Source organism: Carassius gibelio, chromosome A19, assembly GCF_023724105.1.
Source record: "Carassius gibelio isolate Cgi1373 ecotype wild population from Czech Republic chromosome A19, carGib1.2-hapl.c, whole genome shotgun sequence".
Classification (NCBI taxonomy): Eukaryota; Metazoa; Chordata; class Actinopteri; order Cypriniformes; family Cyprinidae; genus Carassius; species Carassius gibelio.
The window spans coordinates 20,142,238-20,163,481 of NC_068389.1; the positions used below are offsets into that span (position 1 = coordinate 20,142,238).

General features: G+C 35.8%; 2 protein-coding genes and 1 long non-coding RNA gene across 5 annotated transcripts; 2 read left to right on the top strand and 1 right to left on the bottom strand.

Moving 5' to 3' along the window:
• The first annotated feature begins 405 nt into the window (after positions 1-405).
• On the top strand, positions 406-7,083 carry LOC127935264 (oxidoreductase NAD-binding domain-containing protein 1). 2 transcript variants are annotated; one of them, XR_008148050.1, is made up of 9 exons: positions 420-491; positions 670-805; positions 996-1,059; positions 1,529-1,635; positions 2,354-2,495; positions 3,094-3,330; positions 3,409-3,517; positions 3,632-5,367; positions 6,538-7,083. XR_008148050.1 is itself a non-coding variant. In XM_052532966.1 (8 exons), exons 2-8 carry the CDS (start codon positions 702-704, stop codon positions 3,787-3,789), a joined length of 921 nt encoding a protein of 306 aa, XP_052388926.1. In that variant the 5' UTR covers positions 406-491; positions 669-701; the 3' UTR covers positions 3,790-7,083. The 2 variants fall into 2 exon arrangements, 1 of the variants encoding a protein (XP_052388926.1); XM_052532966.1 differs by having other exon boundaries at positions 406-491; positions 669-805; positions 3,632-7,083.
• On the bottom strand, positions 6,416-21,162 carry LOC127935263 (raftlin-like). Of its 2 annotated transcripts, XM_052532965.1 has the most exons (10): positions 20,974-21,162; positions 14,648-14,791; positions 10,673-10,856; positions 10,062-10,173; positions 8,846-9,410; positions 7,914-8,117; positions 7,475-7,584; positions 7,183-7,286; positions 6,957-7,032; positions 6,416-6,790 (listed from the first exon to the last, which is right to left on the bottom strand). In XM_052532965.1, the coding sequence occupies exons 2-10, from the start codon at positions 14,787-14,789 to the stop codon at positions 6,416-6,418; spliced, it is 1,872 nt and encodes a 623-aa protein (XP_052388925.1). In that variant the 5' UTR covers positions 14,790-14,791; positions 20,974-21,162. The 2 variants fall into 2 exon arrangements, with proteins under 2 accessions (XP_052388925.1, XP_052388924.1); XM_052532964.1 differs by having other exon boundaries at positions 6,957-7,286.
• Positions 7,963-15,131, top strand: LOC127935265 (uncharacterized). The gene is made up of 3 exons (XR_008148051.1): positions 7,963-8,142; positions 9,257-9,525; positions 14,664-15,131. It is a non-coding gene; the product is annotated as an uncharacterized LOC127935265 (long non-coding RNA).
• Positions 21,163-21,244: the final 82 nt, after the last annotated feature.

A 21,244-nucleotide genomic window follows, 5' to 3' on the forward strand; every position in this document is an offset into this window, starting at 1 on the left:
CATGACTGCTGAAAAGTAGCTATGCGTTGACTGACTGCTCAACATGCTATTTCTAATTCTTGCCCGCTGTTCAAGAACAGTCACATTACGATGTTTCTGGTTTTCTTCTATTCTATGTGATGCGATCATCTCACTGCTTTCAGGTATGCTACACTTCCGAAACGCTGTTTAATTCTGAGCAAAATATCCAAGGTTAGGTCACAATAAGTTTGTAATATGTAGCTATGCACTAAATCCTAAGGAACATTTTTTTAAACTAAAGCACTGTTAACAATCAATTGCATTATTTCAGTAAAAAATATTTTTGTGCGTTTTTTTATGTAATGCCATTACTTTTCAATTATTGTCTTTCTTATATATATTATATATATATTGCACTTTGAAAGATCGCTGGGTGGCGCTACAGACTCTGTTCACCAACCTTAAACACAGACGAAGAAGAAACCGTCACCGTCACCGTCTTTTACTGTCTATGCACCGGAGTGACAGAGGTGAATGATAATAAGCTTATTTTTTATCATTACTAATAATTAATTTTAAAGGTCTACTGAACACGAAACAGATTATTTAGTTAAAACATTTAAATCGCTTACTGCTAACTTCCGAATTCAGTGTTCTTAGTTATTATTTAAAAAACAGTAACTAACCTGCGTTCTGTCTGATATCAAGTGCTGGACAGAGATCAGACCGTCATATCGATCATGAGTGGCCCGTGTTTTGTGAGAACGGCAGCCAGAAGTTTCGCCGGTGGATCAGGACTCTTCAGACAGACTGTTTGCTGTTCAAGTAAAGAGACGGTCACACGGTGAGTATCCAGACTCTGGAGCTCTTTCTACAGGCTTTGGACATAGTGGTTGTGTTTGAAAACCAATAGAGCTGGCTACCTAACGTTAGTTGATAACAAAAATGCTTTCTGTTAAGTAAGGGAGCTCACTGTGTTTTGAGACACAGCCAGTCCTTTTTGCTTAACTTAAACTCCCCTAAATTTGTTTCAGAAAAATGTCATCCAGGAGACAAACTGACCATCTAGAAAGAACTGCTAGCGTTCATAGAGAAATGGTGAGTCTTTTTAGATTTCATTATGAAACCCTTGACCTGTTGAGCATAGATTCCTCTGTGACTCCTTATAAGTGGTTAACATATGTTGTAGCCAAGCAGGTGAAAGTTCAGAGACTTGTTCTGTGTGGTAGGTCAGCCAGTGTGTCATTTGAGTTTTGTCATGAGACTGAATTCTAGAGGATGCAATCAGGCATTTGTTTGTTTGTTTATTTATTCACACTAGATATATAGCATGCATACTGTATAGTATAGTGTTATTTTATTAAAATGCTATGCCCTTTTTTCCTGTTATGCTATGTCTTGTTATGAATGTGTGTAGACAGTTTAAAGTCGTAAAAATGTATAATGTCTACCATTTATACATTTACATGGCATACTGTGTTACATTTAAATATGAAGAGGCTGAAATGTGGGAATTTTGTGGCAAATTCTCTGTAAATACACAATTTTATGTTTTGTGTGTATCCAGGAACTTTTCTCTGCACGTGTTTGTGACATTATGAATGAATCTGATTCAGTGAAGAGACTGAGACTGGAGGTGTCACATCCTGACTTCAGCTTTCGTGCTGGACAGTGGTGAGAACTGTAACTTTGTGAAATATGTATTGTAAGAATCTTATATTGATGACAGTAAAAAATCCTAGATAATAGTGCTCCTAGATGCTACTATATTTTCACTTGAAAGTGACCGATGAGAAGACATGCAGTTTGCTTAATTGACAGGAGATGGCGCTTTCCTCTCAGACAAAAGCATGCAAAAAATGAAAATCTATTCTCTCTCACTTTTGCTCTCTTGTGTGTGTGTTTTGAGAGAGTGTGCGTGAGGTGAAAAAGTCAGGTGATGATTTATGTAGATGTATGCACAGAAACTCCTCCAGACCATATGATGTTGTGTTCCTGCTAAAGAACATGAGTCAGGGAGAGCAGAGTGTGTGTGGATATGTGTGTGTGTGTGTCTGTGTGTCCTGACATATGTGCTAATCACTTATTCATCCTCTGCATACACATATGGTGATTCTCAAAGTGTATATGTTGCTTTGCTCTTTTTATTAAATATTGCTGTGATAAGTAATACTCATAGGTTTTGTGGTGCTGACATGTTACTGTGTGGGAAGGTCTACTTTCTAAACTTTCTAAACGTACTTTATGTAGTTGTGTTGTTACTTTTGAATGTTTTAGTTTTTAGTCATTAACATATAGAGTCGATACATGAGATAAACAGTTACGTTAATATTCTACAGCAGTGTTTCTTATTATATTATGTTATTGTATTTAATTGCGCCCTTTTTCACAGGGTGGATTTCTTCATCCCAGGTGTGGATACAGTGGGTGGCTTCTCCATTTGCTCGAGTCCTGGCCTGCTGCAGAGAGAGGGAGTGATTGAATTGGCTGTTAAAAACACACGCCATCCTCCAGCTCACTGGATTCACACTAAAGTGAGTGAGTGAATGAATTAAAAAGTATTAATACACTACTGTTCAAAAGTTTGGGGCTGGTAAGAATTGTTTATGTTTTTGAAAGAAGTCCCCTATGCTTACCAAGGTTGCATTTATTGGATCAAAACACAGTAAAAACTGTAATATTGTGAAATGACACATTTTTTCAGGATATTTTGATGAACAGTAAATGAAAAAGAACAGCATTTATTTGACTTAGAATTTTTTTAACATTATAAATGTTTTTACTGTTACCTTACTGCCTCCAAATTATTGAGTGGTGATGTGTCATTGAATTAGTACCATTTTTTCAGGTTTTCATTCTGTTTCTATTTTTGATGTTTCATTCCATGTTTTATTGGAATTTGTAAGCAACTAAATCAATATATTTTCAATATTTGGAATATCTTGTTTCATTCATATATATGTATAATTTCAAATGTATTTAATATATGGACAGTTTTTCATAAAATAATTCTGCTATGCAGAAAAATTTATTTTATTCATTAACCTTTATTTTGAAAGTTTCTGTTGTATGTCACTATTTTATATATTTTGTCAAATAATTTTTATTTCTTTGTAAACTGCTCTATTTCAGTGCTCTGTGGACTCTCAGGTAGCTGTGAGGGTGGGAGGTAACTTCTACTTTGACCCTCAACCTTCTGACCCCGTGGTGGACCTGTTGCTGATAGCCGGTGGTGTTGGGATCAACCCTCTGTACTCCATCCTGCTGCACGCAGCTGATCTGCTTAGACACACTCATGCTCACAGGTGCGCTCCAGGGCACACACACTTGTGCTACAGTGCAAGGAACACAGAAGAGCTGCTCTTCAAGGTATGTATGTGCCCTCGACTTATCATTGAAGTGAGATTGAAGCTGCCGACCGATTTTTTTGCTATTTGTTGTCTTCAGAACACCATTATTGATATTTGTCATGAGCGACCAGATAAATTCTCCTGCGATTTCCATGTTACCCAACAGAGCTCTGACACAGAGCAGGAACTTCAGCCTTTCACCATTAGTGAGTTGTACACATCTACATTTTAGATTTTGATTACCCATAATCTACAGTCTTTTAATTAACTGAACTATTTTTAGATGTGATGTCACAGTAGATTTTCTTTTGTCTGCTCAGATGGAAGGATATCAGAAGAGGAACTTAAGCGCCATGTAGATCCTGAGCACACATTGTGTTATCTTTGTGGCCCTCCTCCTATGATAGAGAAAGTTAATTCAGACCTGCAGAAAGTCGGCCTATCGGAGGACAGAATCCTTTTTGAGAAATGGTGGTAGCACTACAACTCAGATCTTCATAGTGATGGATGCATCTGCGTCATCATAGAAACAGACTGTAATGTTAATGGACCAGTAAAGCCTTTGAGATCAATTGAAGCGCACAACAGACGCTATATCTGCATTCTCCACATTTAAAGGAATGGTTCTCCCAAAAATGAAAATTCCCCCATGATTTTCTAACCCTCAAGCTATCTTAGGTGTATATGACTTTTTTCCTTCCGATGAATACAATCAGAGTTATATTTCAAAATGTCCTGGCTCTATTTATAAGCTTTATAATGGCAATAGTCCAGTAGAAGTCCGATAAAGCGCATCCTTTCATCATAAAAAAGTGCTCCACATGGCTCCGGGGGGATAATACAGGCCTGCTAAAGCCAATCGGTGTGTTTTTGTAAGAAAAATACCCATATTTAAACTTTACAAACCTTAATCACTAGCTCGGAATCTCTAATCTCGGAAGCAAAGAGGAGAGAGCAAAACAAACAAAAGGATTACGAATTAGAAGTACAAAAAGAAAATTTGTATAGAAAATGTGAAGATTTCGATATAAGCCAAGATGAGTCTGGTTTTCCTTTGCTAAACAATGGAATCTTTGCTTCTTTTGCTTCTGTAAACAAACCTCGGTTCTTGTGAGACTAGCATCTTGTTAGTTGAAGCTGTTTATAAAGTTTTAAATACGGATACATCGATTCGCCTTAGGAGGCCTTTATGGGTTAAATTCAAAACACAAATTCTGAGTATGGGTCACCATACTTGGCTGAATGTCACGTCACTTGTCACTTAAAGTGATGAGCACTTTTTATGATGGATGGACACAGTTTATTGGACCATTGAGTATCACCACCCATTCGCTGCCATTATAAAGTTTGGAAGAGCCAAACCATTTTTTCAATATAACTCCAATTATATTTGTCTGAAAGAAGAAAGTCATATACACCTAGGATGGCTTGGGGGCGAGTAAATCATGGGGTTATTGTCATTTTTGGGTGAACTGTGCCTTTAAACAAACAATTCTCTAGACACTGTCCTATTTTTTTTTTTTTTTTGTTATACCTCATTTTAAAGATAAACTCAACAAATTGACCATAACCAGCTCTGTAACGCTCTACATTATAGTTCATTTACTGGTTAATGGCATAGCGTCCTGCTTCAAGGACATCATGAAAGATTGCACACTCAGATTGCATTGGGTGTTTCAGATATCTGTGTATAATGTTGTAATATGTTGTTTGCATTTTAGAACACATATTTATTTAGTAAAACTTTTGGGGGCATGGAAATGATCAGAGTTATGCAAAAAAAAATATAGAACATTTCTGCTCATGAATATGGTCTTAATTTGTTTAAAGATGCTAAATATGGTCCCTTTAAATTTGAAATTATTCCATCCCAATTGTATAAATCTTCTGATAAATTCAAATTGAGATTTTTTGTAAAATAATTTATTGATCCATATTATACAAGTGGATGGAACCCTCCGAAAAGTTGATGCTTCAAAAACCACACCAAGTGACCATGACAGCGCTCATGTGACCCCAGCGGGATGAGTCAATGTCTTCTGAAGCAAAACGATGGGTGTGTGTGTGAGAAATACATTATAACTTTTTTTAACTAAACCATAGTTTCTGGCTAATGGTTTCATCCACTTTAATTTTATGGACCCACAGAGATTGTTTAAAAAAATCTGTTGTGTTCCACAAAATAAGGAAAGTCATACATGTAGGATGGCATTAGGGTAAAAGAAAAATGAATTGTTATTTTGAGGTGGAGTATCATAGTGTCATATATTGTGTATTCTAATTTCAAATCATGCAGAAACTTATTTTAGCCTTGTCCAGCCAAGTGATTGACCCCTTTTTTTAACTGAAAGGCAGGACTACAGACTACATTTTATAATCTAAACTCATAAACTATAACTATCTCCAGTTTCACAAGAAGGATGTTTTTAAAAAGTTGGATTGATGAATAAGATCTTTACCATTAATACTGCTGAAATGTTTCGATATATTTGTAAAGTCACAAAAAAACCCACACTGAAAACACAAGAAAACGGCGAGCTGTTTCTGTAAATGATGTGCTTTTAATTTGTGTGAGAAGCCAATTATTGAGAGCTTTTATTTACACCATTAACTGTTTCACAGATGTTCATTTACTGTTACTTTATACATTTAGACTTTAGTTACTGCCATCCTCACTAATATAAATAAATGAAATAACTGATGTAATACTTACTGATGAAATAAATGAACACATTGTGGATTTTATGCATTTAAGCTAGTGCACGATATATTGCATACACTAATACTGTATGTAATGCGAGTTAACATCACAGATTCACAGAGGTACAAGTCTCAACACATTGGTCAGCGTTAAGCATATTGAGAGTCCATCAAACGTATGTTTTCACATATTTGTTAGAGTCTCTTGCAATTTGTTACAGGAATTCACCTTAAAAAATGAAAAATAATGAGGAGCGGCAATATTCTACCAACTCTTTGCAATCTTACAGTACTGTTACACTGTCAGCAGATGTATATACACAGACACGGGCCTGACAAGAGTGTGTTCTGCCTGAATAAACAGGAACGTACTGTTATGGTTAAGTATCCATAAATGAATACTGTCAGCACACTCCAGAGAATAAAGCTCTCTCTGTTATGACCACACGCACGTCCTCATGTTTACCACATGTAATTGTGCGCTTTAATTCCTGATTGCAGTTTGTAATTCCTTCCTGTTTTGCAGGGCTGATGTTTGAGATGTCTATCCTCTGGCTGTGGAATTCCACCATCCTTTCCGCTCGATCTCTCCTCTCTGGGCTTTCTGGCAAATTTTGCCCATTTTCCTTCTGGATAATCTCACGTTGTCTCATCAGACTTGTATTTTCTCTCTCCATTCGTTCAATTTCTCTCTCAATTGTTGCCAGCGGTGATATCTCCCTCTCTGGTGTCCTTTTATTATTTAAGTTCCTTTTGTTTTGACCTCTGAGGTGCAGTTTCTGGAAAACATACACACAAACTGTCAGACTCTGTGCTACTTTTGAAGATTTGAAAGTGAACTGACAATTCTATTACAATTTCACACAGTCCTCTAAGACAGCTCTCAGCTCTAATCTAATTTTAGCAGAAATGAACTTTGTGTCATGTATACACACACACACACACCATCAAGTCTCTCCTCCTGCGAGGCAGCGTGGGTCTCTGGAGGAAGAGGATCTGTTTTGTGGCCAAGCTTCCATCACTAAAACAAAAATAAAACAGAGGTAATAAAATCTGTATCAATTTTGACAAACCTGAGAAGAGTTTTTTTGCAGGTCTTTTTTGTTTATTTTTTGGCACATTTGTACTTTTGGTGAACCCTTCCTTCAAGTGGTTAGTATGGATTTGGAACCTTTTCATTTTGACGATGGGAGTGGGCAGGACACACATTAGTCTCCAGCCATATGGAGCCAGAGACTGAAGCAGAGGGATGTAGTCTGTTTTCACCGCAACACCCTGCAAAACAGGAGTGTCATTTAAACAATGTGTTAAAGGATTTCACTAATCTCTTATTGAGACATATCGTATAATTATGCACATATATCTGCATTCCTTTAAAGGGTGGTTTGCAAGATGAAAGGTTTAAATGTTCCACAAATAGTAATTCATTGAATTCAATTTGGGATGCATCACTGCAGACTTACATCAATAACAGTCCATTGCTCAACTACAATGGCGTCATACTCTGTGGTTGGCCTGGCATCACCTGAAGCACTTTGGAAGATAAAAACACTGTCCACAGTGGAAGGAGATGCTGAAGATAGAGCAAGAAAAGGATTGGAAAATGTTAATAGGGATGGTTAATCATTTGTTTCAGAGTTATCTGGGTAAAACTGTTGAGTAAGTTATTAAAATAATTGAAAATTTATTCTAGTTTTTATTATTCATTATTTTAATCATAAGTTTAATTCATAAGTTTATGCATTTGATCTTTTCTATAATTGTATCACTAATTTATTAAAACAATTTAAAGAATAAAGTATAATTAAGAATAAAGAATTAGTATAATGTATGTTTTTACATTCAGGAAAATGAACAGCTACCTCTGAGTTCTTTTGTATAATGTCACGTCATCTACAGTACCTCCATCGTCTCCCAGGTGAAAGTAGCCGTCGATGAGTTGCGCGCCACTTCTGAAGTGCTGCGTCATGTGGTCCAGCCAATGGGAGTCAAACGAGCTAACAAGCCCCGCCTCCCTGCGCACCTGCAGTGGAACCCTCAAAGAAAAGAACTTTGGCGATCCCGCCAGAACTATTGAATGATTGTACAGCGCGAACACCTGCACACCTACACAAGCAGAGTCAAATATTTAGTAAGTGTTTTTATGACTTATATGTCAATGTTGCTACACATTAATTTCAAAAGTTAAAGAGTGATATAATTATGAAGCAATATTAGGTTGATGCAGTGAGATTGCTTCTGATAATATACAACAGCTGAACAAGAACTTAATTTTGATTAACTTTCATTTTAGACACAATATTGCCAGTTGCTTTGTCTATTTGTGATTTTAATTTTAATTTTTTTGTTCCCCAAACGAAAATAATTCAAAAGGAACAGCGTGTCTCCGAGCAACAGACACCAGTCACGTTCTTGACTGAATCAGTGTGTTTGAACCATAGACTGTATATGGTTTGAACAAATCGGTTGAGTGAATGACTCACTTATAAAGACTCTTCCTTCCTGTTGAGCATGTGTGTTTGGTAACGAGAATGATTTCACGTAATGTATTTCCCCAATAATGATATTCTACTATGGTGTGAATTAGCTATCTTTTCGGTTTTCCGGTTAACGTTACATCATTTAGTCTTTTTCAGGTATTATGAATTGTATCAACACAATGAAAGTGAACTGAACCAAACAATGACCAATACTGAGATTTCATGATGCATCACTAGTAAAAAATTATTTTCAGAGCAAATATTTATGCACCTAGAAATAACAAATTGTTCATTTTATCTGATTGTACATTTATCTGAAGTTATTTTGATATAATCTTATAACTGCACACTCACGATTCAGCAACGGTGTGGTTCCTGTGCGCTTGCTGTGTTTGTCTTGGCTTTTGACCTGTTCTCTTTTGTTGTTTTCTGCCAAATCACAGCAGGGCAAGTTTGGCTGCATTCTCATACTCTGAGTCTGATGTGGCTCTGGTGCACAAGAGCGTAATATAAACTCATGTGATGGCACTTGCTTCTTTAAATGCTCAGCCTGCGTACAATCACCTTCAAAGTTTAAGTGCTGATAATCTGGACACTGATGGTTCTCAGTGAACGGATTGTGATTATTCCAACACTGGCTGCTCTCAGGGCTTTGTATTTGAAAGCTGTGGCTCACAATGTCTTCATTGTCTGAATTAAAGTTTGTATGATTCTGGTTTCGATGATCACCATTGTCTCTATCCTGTTGGCTCTGCTCGCTCGCAGGGCTGAGGGTCGGGGGCCCCTGATGCACAGAACAGGGGCTGGAGTGCAAGGAGGAAAGATCTTCTGGTTCCCAGTGACCAAGGAAATATGGACCTCCACCGGGTTGGGGCAAAAAACCCACGAACAGATCACCCTGATCAGCCAAATCCTGCATCTTCATCCCCCAGAAAACCAGGACCAACAGAAGAAGTGAAATCAGTATCATCAGTAACATCACTCTTCATATCAAACGTTCCATTCAAAGTCTACAATCAAAGCTGACAATGAAAGTAAGTGGATTCCAATGTAATATAAATAATTTTACAGTGTCTTTGGAGGAAAAAGGTTATGCGTTTTCCAGTAGATGCTTTTAGAATACGCTCTGTGGAGCTGTGACAGGAAATGCTAATGAAAACCATATTTTCCAATCATACTGTCACGCTAAACACACACATACATCTAAATCATCAGTAAATGTCACATGGCTCAAACACTACCACACACACACACACACACACACTCAAACACTGCTTATCTCCAAATAAATGCAATTACTGCAAAGGCGAGGGGGTGACGACTAATGGAACGGCAGATGAATGTGGCGTTTCAGTGTCTATGGAGCAGCCTGTCAGATTATGTTTTCTGTTTTACAGCCGTATTATAAGACCACGATAGAGAGAGTTTGAAGTAAGTGGGTTTTTGGCTCCATCTTTAATGGAAGGATGACATTCAGTGTGACACTAAAGTTTAGTAACTGAATGACAAAGAAAATGACCTACTGCTCTCTGTTTGAATGAAACCAAAGGTCTTTAAAAGAAGGTCTAACCTTTTTCACATAGCCCTGTATAACTTCTGGGTCAGGGTCCTGGTGGCCAAGGTGACACACGTCTGTCGTGAGATGAGGATCAACCCAGTTTAGCAGGCCACTTTCAGAACCACTGTAACAAAAACACAAAACAAAGCCACTTTTAAACATCCATACTAAAAAAATTAATCAAAGTAGACCCTGTTTACATTCTTGATGCACAATCTTTGTCTTATTGTTAATGATTCATATGCAAATCATTCAAAAAACTATTTAATATAGATTTTAATCAAAATATAATAAATTATATTCCTGTTATGTGACCTGGGTAGTATCTGCTACTAACTAATATTTTTATATCAGTACAATTTTAATAGCTGTTTTCTTTTTGTACGGTAGTGTGCCACAATTTTTAATGACTGCATTTTTTTTATTTACCTGACAATTTTACACAATCTAAAATGTAACGCAATTCTTTTTATTTCCGACACGACCAATGGACACCATTCACTGATTAAATAATGCAACATAGTAGTATAGTGCAAAAATATTACTGTTTAAAATGTTTGTGATGTGTACAGAACACTGTGTCTGTGCAATAAGCAATATGTAGTATTCTATTCCTTGTGTACCTGTTGGTTTCTCGGATGAGCACGGCTCGGTGTAACTGCTTCTGAAGGTTAGCACTAGCAGGGCCGCAGGAGTGAACAAAGGGATGGACAGCAGCCAGTACGAATCCCTTCTGATACAACTCACACACCTGGAGAGGAAGCTCTCTGACAGATGACAGACACAGAAGTGAGGACACTGCCACCTCTGAAGAGACAGAGAGAGAGTCAGGGAGGCACAGAGAGAGAAATGAGCAGAGAAAGGGAAAAATATATCATGGTTTCCACAATATTGAACAGTACAAATGTTTTTGACAGTGAGAAGTGTTTCTTAAGCACCAAATCAGCATATTGGACTGATTTCTGAAGCATCATGTGAGACATATGTCAGTATACCAAAACTGAATTAACTGATGACTAATATAGGCACTTTCATAATACTATATCGGCACGATATCGGCACATATACTCAAAAAAATGAAGTAGAAATTGGGGGGGATGAATGATGCAAGACAGAAATCAGAAGATGAGCGTGAACAATTTCACTCATAGTCATCTCTGCCAAATAAAGTGTTAACACGCTCACTTTCTTACACGGTTCCTGACACACACAAACTGAGTCGCTGTAGAAATTGTTTGAAAGTATTTTGGTCGAACGTTTTTACAAGCAATTTGTTTCTGGAATCAGTAATTAAACTTAATTTCCAGCGCTCATTATTCAGAGCACTATTAAGGGTAGTAGTGAGAGTGAGCTGTAATCTGAGCACTGCTTGACTGCAATCATCTTTCAGAGGTGCAAGGAGCTTATTCAAACAAAACTGCTTTGACTCTGAGGGGGGTTTATTAGTGTTTGCACTGAATAAACAACTGCACAGTACATAGCAAGATGAACGTATAGTTGAATTGAGTGCAAATGTGTTATTCAGTTTTCAGTGTCACATGATTCTCAAGAAATCATTCTAATAAACTGATTTGGTGCTCATGTAACTTATTATTATTATCAATGTAGAAGCTATTGGAAATTGTATCTCTAAAATATGACAAAAGAAAGATCACATTTAAAGACAAAAATAACACCAAACAGAGTTAAATGTTCACTGTATCAGTACAAAGATACAGATTGCATCTCTCATGACACATCCATGAACCTACACCAAATAACACAATCTGTTTTCATTCATCAAGTAGTGCTGAAACTGCGGAAGTGTCTTAGACTTTATGATGTCTATTAACTATATTTGTTTATTTGTTTATGTGAGACAGACACACAGCGAGAGTATTTCACTGCTCCTGAAAGACCAAATACATGATAACCTGTCCCTATATCTACTACAGGGGAATTCCACCTCCATAAAGCAGAATTTTTCCAGTCAGGGGTTAAACATTCAGGTAAACAGTCAATCTCAGCAACAAACTCCATCTGAAGTATGCAGCCATCTAAACGAATATCCCTCAGTCTAATCTACAAGATATTCAAATGAGAGACTTTGGGAAATCAGTTAAACCCCAGCTGCAGAAATATGTTTTTATTCTAAAATATCAAGCAATTACACTGTCTAAATCCTTTTTGGGCCGTCTGGATACTGTACTATGTGTGTTTGGTAGCGTAATCAAGCATGATTAGCGAAAAATCCAAACACACTGTGTGCATCTCTTCTGCCTAACAGGATTTGTACCGTTTTTTTTTTTTAATCAATGTTTGAACATAACATGAAAATAAGTATCAGCTTATTGACCAGAATTAATATCCATGCATAGATTTTATTGACCAATCAGAATCCAGGACTAGAAATATCAATTCTGTTAATAACACTTACTCATTTATTATTTAAACAAAGATGTTCATTGTGTGAATTTAAATGCCATAGTAATTCATTACTCTGAATGATTCTTTGAACTAAATGTGTTAGTAGCAAATCTATCAGATGGCCATCCCTTCTCCTGCTGTGCTGACCTATCAGAACGGCTCTCTAAATATTGCTATGACATAAATATTAAAGTAAGTGTTTATATGAATCATAAGTATATAGAATTCTTGCTGCTTATGAGTGTGATGTTGAGTTCTCGGAGTATTATTTTATTTTGTAATAACCCCACAGGGAGTGGAATTGCATTATTTATAAAAAAACAATTTCAGTTAAAACAAGATGTGGCTATAAATGCTGTTCAGTGTCACTAGGACGACGGATTTTTTTTTTCTCTTGTGCACACATGAACAGATAAATCCAAGTACTAAGCCCCCCCCCCATTCTTCAAGATCAGATCATCTTTAAAGGATGCCTATAGCATTTTTCGTTCTTTCCTTGTTTTTTCACTCTCTATCTTTATTTCATCCCTGTAAGTCATTCACATTCATTAAGTCACTTGTCATTGCTTTCAATATTGATGCCCTAAAACAAACAAACATTCGAACATCTCTGGTTCTCACTTCTGCAGTCACAGTAGTTTTTTTGGGGGGTGTCTCTGTAGGCATCAGTGAGTTTTACATATAAATGACCTGCCTGCCTGTCTACCGATAAGCAGCTAAAACAGAAAGCCTGGAGTTTGTGTGTGTGTGTGTCTGTGTGTGTCCAGAACTTGAATGATTGCCACTGTCCCAGTTCCCACATATCCCTTTCTTTAAAAATAAATAAATTATTAGACAGAGTGGTCAAGACCGATGCTAAATGTCTACATAGAAGCAATTCATCCTTAAAATGCATTAACAATAGTATATTCATAAATATTAACAAAGATTTATAATATCTTAAATGCATTTAAATAATTATGTTCATTGTTCATGATACAAAAGGCATTAAAATAATCCAACTTTATAGTACACTTTTAACATGATGGAGCTAATAGAGACACTTTCCATTGACTTCTATTGTTTTATACTCAGCTCATGATATTTTCTATGCCCTAAACTTCACATACAGACCATTACATATTTTTCATTAAGAAATTAGTATGTTTATTAGCATGTTTTCTTCCTGGAGACCACTTGATGGTGCCCACAATGTAGGTAAATTCAGGTTTTACCATTTCTATCCCCACACACAAATATATATATATATATAAAGCTAGTGATATGGTTGAATCTTTGTAATTAGGTTCAGTAATGGCCCATATACTCATATGCTTTCAAGTCATTAAAATAAGCAGGTCTGTTCTTCCACTTCAATCTGTGTCTTATATTCTCTCATCCTGTCTCATATTCTTTTTCTCTGAATTCAGCGGGATCCATTATTGCTTCTCTCGAAGCACACTAACAAAAGCGGCATTAGTATATTTAGAAACATAAGCCTTCAAAGAATAAACACTGTTTGGTTACTCTCTTGCTCTATTACTCTCTCTCTCTCTCTCACTCTTTCTCTCTCATCTTATATTACATTTTTTTTCTTCCCAGTTGGAAGCTTTACACTTTATTATCTGAAGGTGGGTTTTTGTGCATTTGCATATGCATATCATCAATATGGATGTTTCTTCGAATTTTGAAATGCAGCAATCATTTCTATGGTGTATGTCACTCTTTATGTAAATCCTTTGATGCATGAATTATGAATTCTCAAAGAAGAAAAAACTAAACAAACAAAGTATAGTATTACAGTAGTAATATTTTAGTATTATCAATATTTTTTATTTTACTTAACTTTTAATTTTTAAGCATTTTTACGTGCTTTTGTCATTTTATTAAAAAAAATTCATATTTTTTAGCTTGATTTTAATATTAATGACAAGGATTTTCAATAGTTTTAGTTTTACAGGAGTTTTTCCCACACACATATATATATTTGGTTTATGGGCTGTTTTGGTATGGTAAGGGCAGAGGTGCTACTTTATGATGACATAAAGATATCAGTTATGCAGAAATTTTGTGTGAACTGACCAAAGTTCATTAATCATATGAAAATCTGGCCATTTAAATGTAATTTACAATATTTGAGAATAAACAACAACAATAACACGTACAAAGGGACTTTTCAATAGACAAAGTGCACAGGAAATGGGCATGTGTACCTTCTTTTCCTAACAGGAAGTCCAGGAAGTGATATGTATAAGCCACTCCTGAGTGTGTCTCCACTTGTGCTCTTCTGAGGGTGGAGAAAATCTTCCCCGGAGCTTCATCTGACCCTCGAGGCTTCTGCAACTTACAGCCCATGTCTGCACATTTGGAGAAAAACAAAGCATAAGAGAAAATGAGACCGATGAATATAGATAATTTGTCTATAATATTAATGTATTCATGACTGCATTATTGATTCAGCTGATTACCTTGGCAGCAGTCCGTAATTGTCATGCTAATTAAGTCAGATTGAGGTTTAAATTGGAATTGAGCATGTGCGAAACTGGGGAGAGGGCATTTCGGCATGTCTTTAAACACAACTGTAAACATTCAGATACACACACACATGAACACACAAAGATACATCACACAGTAACCTAACATGAAGGCTAATTGGAAAGCTAATCAACCTTCAAGCATCAACCTTTAACACAAACACATGTTCAACATGTCAAACACAATGCCCCCTTCAAAACGCACAAACTGTCTCCTTGGTTTCCAGAAGCAGTAATCAGATAACACGTCATATTTGATCTGTAACTACAGGCAATCAAACAGTGTAATGTGTGGCTAATGAATTAGCGTGTGGCTAATGCTAATGAGTGTCACATCTACAGCTGGCTAACTTGATGTGACAGCAGAGGCACACCACGTGGGCCCCAGGTCATCAGGTATGGGTGGTTAGGTGCCAGTATTTCCGTGTCAGCGTCTGATGAGCCAGAACAGTTGAAACTGAGAGGAAACGGACAAGCTCAGTCACTGTGACAACAAGCATTAAGGGTGCACTGATGACATGATGGGACAGATGATGAATTAAGATGGGACAGGGGAGCGATGGATGGCTGGTTTTGTGGTTCGGGGATGGGGAGATCATTTTAGGGATCGCTATGAGTAGATTGGGATACACACTAAAAACCAGTACTGTGTTTTACCATGGTACAGGATTCTATTCTGATGTATAGCCTACAATAGAAGTGTAAGGCTATTGTTTTCAATGATATGTACTAAGTACTTTAATGAATATGGTGGAATTACCATCGTAGCAGTTTCCAGAAGACCATGGTTTTACTTACAGTGGTGTCATGTCTACATTATGGTAACTGAGTGAGGTTAAATAAAGCCACAGCAATGCTTTAGTTTCTATTGAGCTGTCTTTGCTGGCTGCAAGCAAAAACACAGCATGAATTAATGACTTGTATAAAAGATTATTGAAATGAGTCGTAAAAAGACTCACTTATCAGTTTGAATCAGTCTGAGGAATCACAGCATGGCTTCACTGAATCAGTCAGAACAGCTACTGAATCAACATCTGACCGAACCGAATGTCTTTACTTTTACTATGAATGAAAAGGAAGCGAGAATAAAAAATTTGGGGGTGGGGGGTAATAAAAAAAAACTATTGAATGGAATGGGATCACATTGTGTGTGTGTGTGTGTGTGTGCTCTTGTTTTTGTGACATTTCAGGACTCAACTCTGTATAATGACAGACAGAAATCATACAGAATGAGTTTTTTTGAGAAAGTAAAAATGCACAAAGTTTCCTTTGAGGGTTAGGGTTAGGTGTAGGGTTGGTGTAGGGCGACAGAATATACAGTTTGTACAGTATAAAAACCATTACACGTATGGGATGTCCCCACTTTTCACAAAAACAAACGTGTGTGTGTGTGTGTGTATTTATAGAAAGATGCAAGGGTGCATTTATTTGATCAAACATACAGTAAAACAGTAATATTGTGAAATAGCATTACTACTTAAAATAACTGTAATTTATTAATGTGATGCAAAGTTGAATTTTCAGTATCATTACTCCAGTCTTCAGTGTCACATTATCTTTCAGAAATAATCTAATATGTGGATTTGCTGCTCAAGAAACATTAATTACCATCACTTTTGAAAACAACTGTGGTGCTTAAAATGTGTATAGAAAGTGGGATGATATTTTCTTTCAGGTTTATTTGATGAATAGAAATCTCAAAAGAACAGCATTTATTTTAAATAGAAATCCTTTGTTACAGTATAAAAGTCTTTATTCTTATTTCTGATCAACAGAATGAGTCTGTGTAAAATAAAGGAATTACATTCTTTAAATAAATAATGAAAATCTTACTGACCCCAAACTTTTAAACGGTATTTTGTAGTGCATGAATATCAAATAATATTTATTAGAGAGTCTACATTACCAAAATAATATATGGGAGGTCCCAGTCTGCAAAAACAGCACTGACTCCCAGAAATCAATGGAAAACATTAGCAGGTGGAAAACATAACCTGGGATGTCTCTGATGTAGAGCTTTATATCTACAGAGACATCTCTATGTGGACACAGAGAGGGTTCTTCATAATTTTAGGTGCTTTCACACAATGGAAACACCATCACAATCAAACGATCAAACTATCGCCTCAGATATGATAGGTGCTGGTTATCTCTGTTATTTATTTAATTCCACAAAATGGTGGACTACAGATTTCAAGTGAACAACTGAAGTCGGAAACAATATCCTACACTACTTTTAAGTTTAGTTATTTTTGAGGAAATTATAAAGTCATTTATTTTAAAATGAAAATATACACAGGGAGGTGATAACATAATGATGTTACCTCAAGCACTATAGGTTTAACTTCCAAGTATGAATCCGACAGCTGGATTATAAATGTCTAATTCACTGGAGATGCACAGGCCTTCACACCTGTGCTGAATGAAGTTAATGCTGGCAGTCAAGCGTCCGGTTCCACTCAGTTCCCTTCACTAGCCTGACAATCACTTCATTACTGACTCTAATCACCCGGCAGCAGACCGACAGATCATCAGTTTGCTCGGAGTTACTGGAGAGCTATTAGAGCAGAAAAAGAAACCACTGATTCTTAATCACAGCTGAATTTGCAATATCATCAAGGGACCAGCAAACGCAAGCTTTGACAAATACAAATGCTTTTTATGAGCACATAAGCCTCAGTGAGGGGATAGTTGCTCCCTCACTGAGCACAAAAATGACAGCACACCAATGTGTGAATCATACTTAGCCTTTGCCATCAGTACCATAACTGTGATTGGCCATATTATAATTCATCGACCAGTATTGCATATTTTATTTTGCATGTTTATTACATTTCCTCTCATCTACTAATGCACTAATAAATAATTTAATCTTTAGCAAGTCTCAAAATGATTTTGCTAGAAATGACCGATTCAAGTTATTTGTATTTTTTTTTTCTTTTAAATGAATGTTTATTGGTTTTTAGCAAATTAAACCCAAAATAATAAATCGAATAAAATTAAAAAAATCGGGAAAGCGATTTTTACTAGTGCGACATTACTACTACTACTACTACTACTAATAAAAACTAATAAAATATAAAAATAAATAAATAGGATAACAAAATACAAAAATCATTGCACTGCGACAGGATAAACAAAAAAGTGTGTGTTTGTATATATATATATATATATATATATATATATACATACAAACAAAGACATACACCCACACACACATAAATATAGACATGAGAAAGTAGATAAAATAAATGCATAAGAAATTGTATTTTAAAATTATTTAGGCAAAATAGTATAGGATTTGTATAACATGTTTATCATTATCAAAGACAAAAGTTATGATTAGTTTATCACTATCGCCCAGAATTTTTATGTCAGTGAATCTCTATTTCCATATGAATTATAAATCACATACTTCAATATTTCAATTGTTTCTCATCGGCAGAGATGAGATTAAATAAAGTCTAGAGTTCCTGCTTCTTGGAGACCTCTTTTAGAGATCTCAGCAATAACCCAAACATGCTCAGAATTTCTAAGATATCAAAACCTGGTATTCAAAAGTGATTTCTATATAAATTTCTCATCAAATTCTTCTAAGACCAAATGACGTGAGCTATGCTGTCTGCATTTGTTTTAGTACTCTTACTGTGTATCAACATTTGTTTCTATTTTTATTTCTCGGGAATTACAGAGGAAACATTCATGGCAATGAAAGTGCAGTATAAAATTATTCTGGATACACTTAAGATTTTATAGATACATTAAGACTTATGAATCAGATTCAAATAAACTATTTAGATGACTAAAATAATAATAATAATAATAATAATAATAATAATTATCTTTAATAATTAAATAATTAATTTATCTTTAGCACAAAGACACATATACAGTTTCATACTTTACATCACAACGGCAATATACACTTTCCACACTACACACTTCCTGCATAGTGCGCAGCAGAACACACACGAAGATATTCACACACAATAATCTCTCACTGTGATAACCGTGAGGACGGGAGCGGAAGAAAAAAGGCAAAAAGAAAGATGGAGAGCTAAATTTAGGCAAGATGATAGGGAAGGATAATAAGTTGAGGCACACATCGAATGCAAGGTGGTTGGGGGTGTGGGGGGGGGGGGGGCTATGGTAACCAACGGAGACGAGAGATTGTCAATGATGCATTAAAGAAAAGCCTGATTTACAATCCTAATGTCTTGCTCTGACAAAGGATCTTAATACAACCTTGTATATTTGAATAAAAATTATAATAAAACTGTGTAGTTCTGCATTTTACCAAAAGGTACCATACCAAAAGTACCATAGTTTGATATGGTACCTTGTTTTTTGTTACACTACAACACTACAGTATACAAATACGGTAATAATTCAGTATCTTGATATATGTAGTGGGTTCAAAATAAGACTACATTGAGAAACTGGTATTGCAAATATAACAAACCATTTTTAAATAAACATTTTAGAATTCTTTAAATTTTAATGAATAATAAATGTTGTAAAACAACAAAATAATGATTAATAAACATTTAGGATACACTATCCCCAATCAAATTATGTTCACACACAGACACACACACACATATATATATATGTATGTATTGTATACACAATTTTTTTATTTCAATTTTTTAACTGCTGAATTGTGAATGGGTTTGACAGTAAATTGGAGTCTGTGTAGACATGCAACTATCCAGTCTGGGTATGTATGTGCATTTGAGAAAGTTTGTGTGTGAGATGTTTGTAGGTCACTATCGCAAGAGCAGGTTGGCATGGCTGAACATGAAGGTTGATGATAGCACACTCCCCCTCACATTTCACAGGTTCATAATCATCTCTTACTTCATTCCTGTCACTTTCAGTCTCTCACCTCTGCTATATTTCTGTCTCTCTCAGAGTTTGACTGCTTAGCCTGTCACTCATATCAGCCTCGGAGCCCACTGTGAGTGAGTGAGTGTGTATATGTGTGTGTGAAATACTAACCGAAAGTCATCTTCTTCCGGCAGTCTTCTCACTTGATACCATCATGTGCGAATTAACTATATGTGCCTGTCCTGAAGAGCTTTTTGCCTAAAGTCAAGGTTGAAGCTGTATTTTTATATATTTATATTTTTAATTCATACAATACAAAAATATTTTTTGTCAGTGAAGTGCGTGTTTCATAAAATAAATATTAACATTGCTAAAGCACAAATTAATAAATTCCTGTCTGAGTGTAGTACCTACGTCAGTAAAGAATCCCAACATTAGAGCAACTAAAGTTTCATTTGGGATCATTTCAGTGATTTAACAGTTTGCATATTTCAGTGCAGATTGTATTGTGAATGAAATGCACACTTTCACAAAGGCTATTAAAAGCAGGTGCAGCAGCAAACAACTCTATATATTAGCACATTTGATCTCATTTCACATGCAAAGACGGTATTTAAATTCAAAAGGAAAAGAAGTGAAAAAGTCCACAAAAGTAAAAAAAAGAGAATAAATTAAAATCCCATTAATTGTAATGTCAGAGGAAATTGTCATAATAAATTTATAATATTTTATGTACAAAAAAATCTGACTAATATTATAAGCAGACCACATAATATAAATATATATATATATATTTTATACACTCGCACACACTATGATCCTTTAGTTTTTTTTATATCTTTAGGGTTTGTTTAAAAAAAAAAAAACTATGCTACATATGAATTATATAAAACCATGAACCCTATTTCATGCATGCAGATAAAAAAAGTTTATATATATAGCTCGACTTACATGGCATTATTTGATATTTACACTGTTCTCTATTAGCACAGGCATATATGCACAAACTCAGTCTTTGAATTAGATGAAAGCTTGAACTTGACTCATATCACATTCAATGGCAAATAAAAGCGTTTATAACAAGTATAAGTTATAAACTTATAAGATAGACTTATAAGGGTAGAATCAGTAAACTGACACAGTGTTAAGAAAGAAACTACATAGAGTGAACATACCTGCTGTTGTTCTTTGATTGTCTCTCGATTTGAGTCTCCACTGTCGTTTCTTCTCCCCTAATTATCGTTCGCTCTACTCCGGTTTCTGTCGATTTTCAATCGTTCTGTTAACTCTCGTGCCCTCGCTTGTGTGTGAGAACTGGAGGCAGGTGAGTGGATGCTGTGTGAACGAGACTCCTCCTGCTCCCTCTCTTCTCTCTCCTCTGAGACTGAGAGAGAGCAGTGCTCTCCGAGGTTTCCAAATCGCTCTCAGTTCGTCTCTCGCTTCATC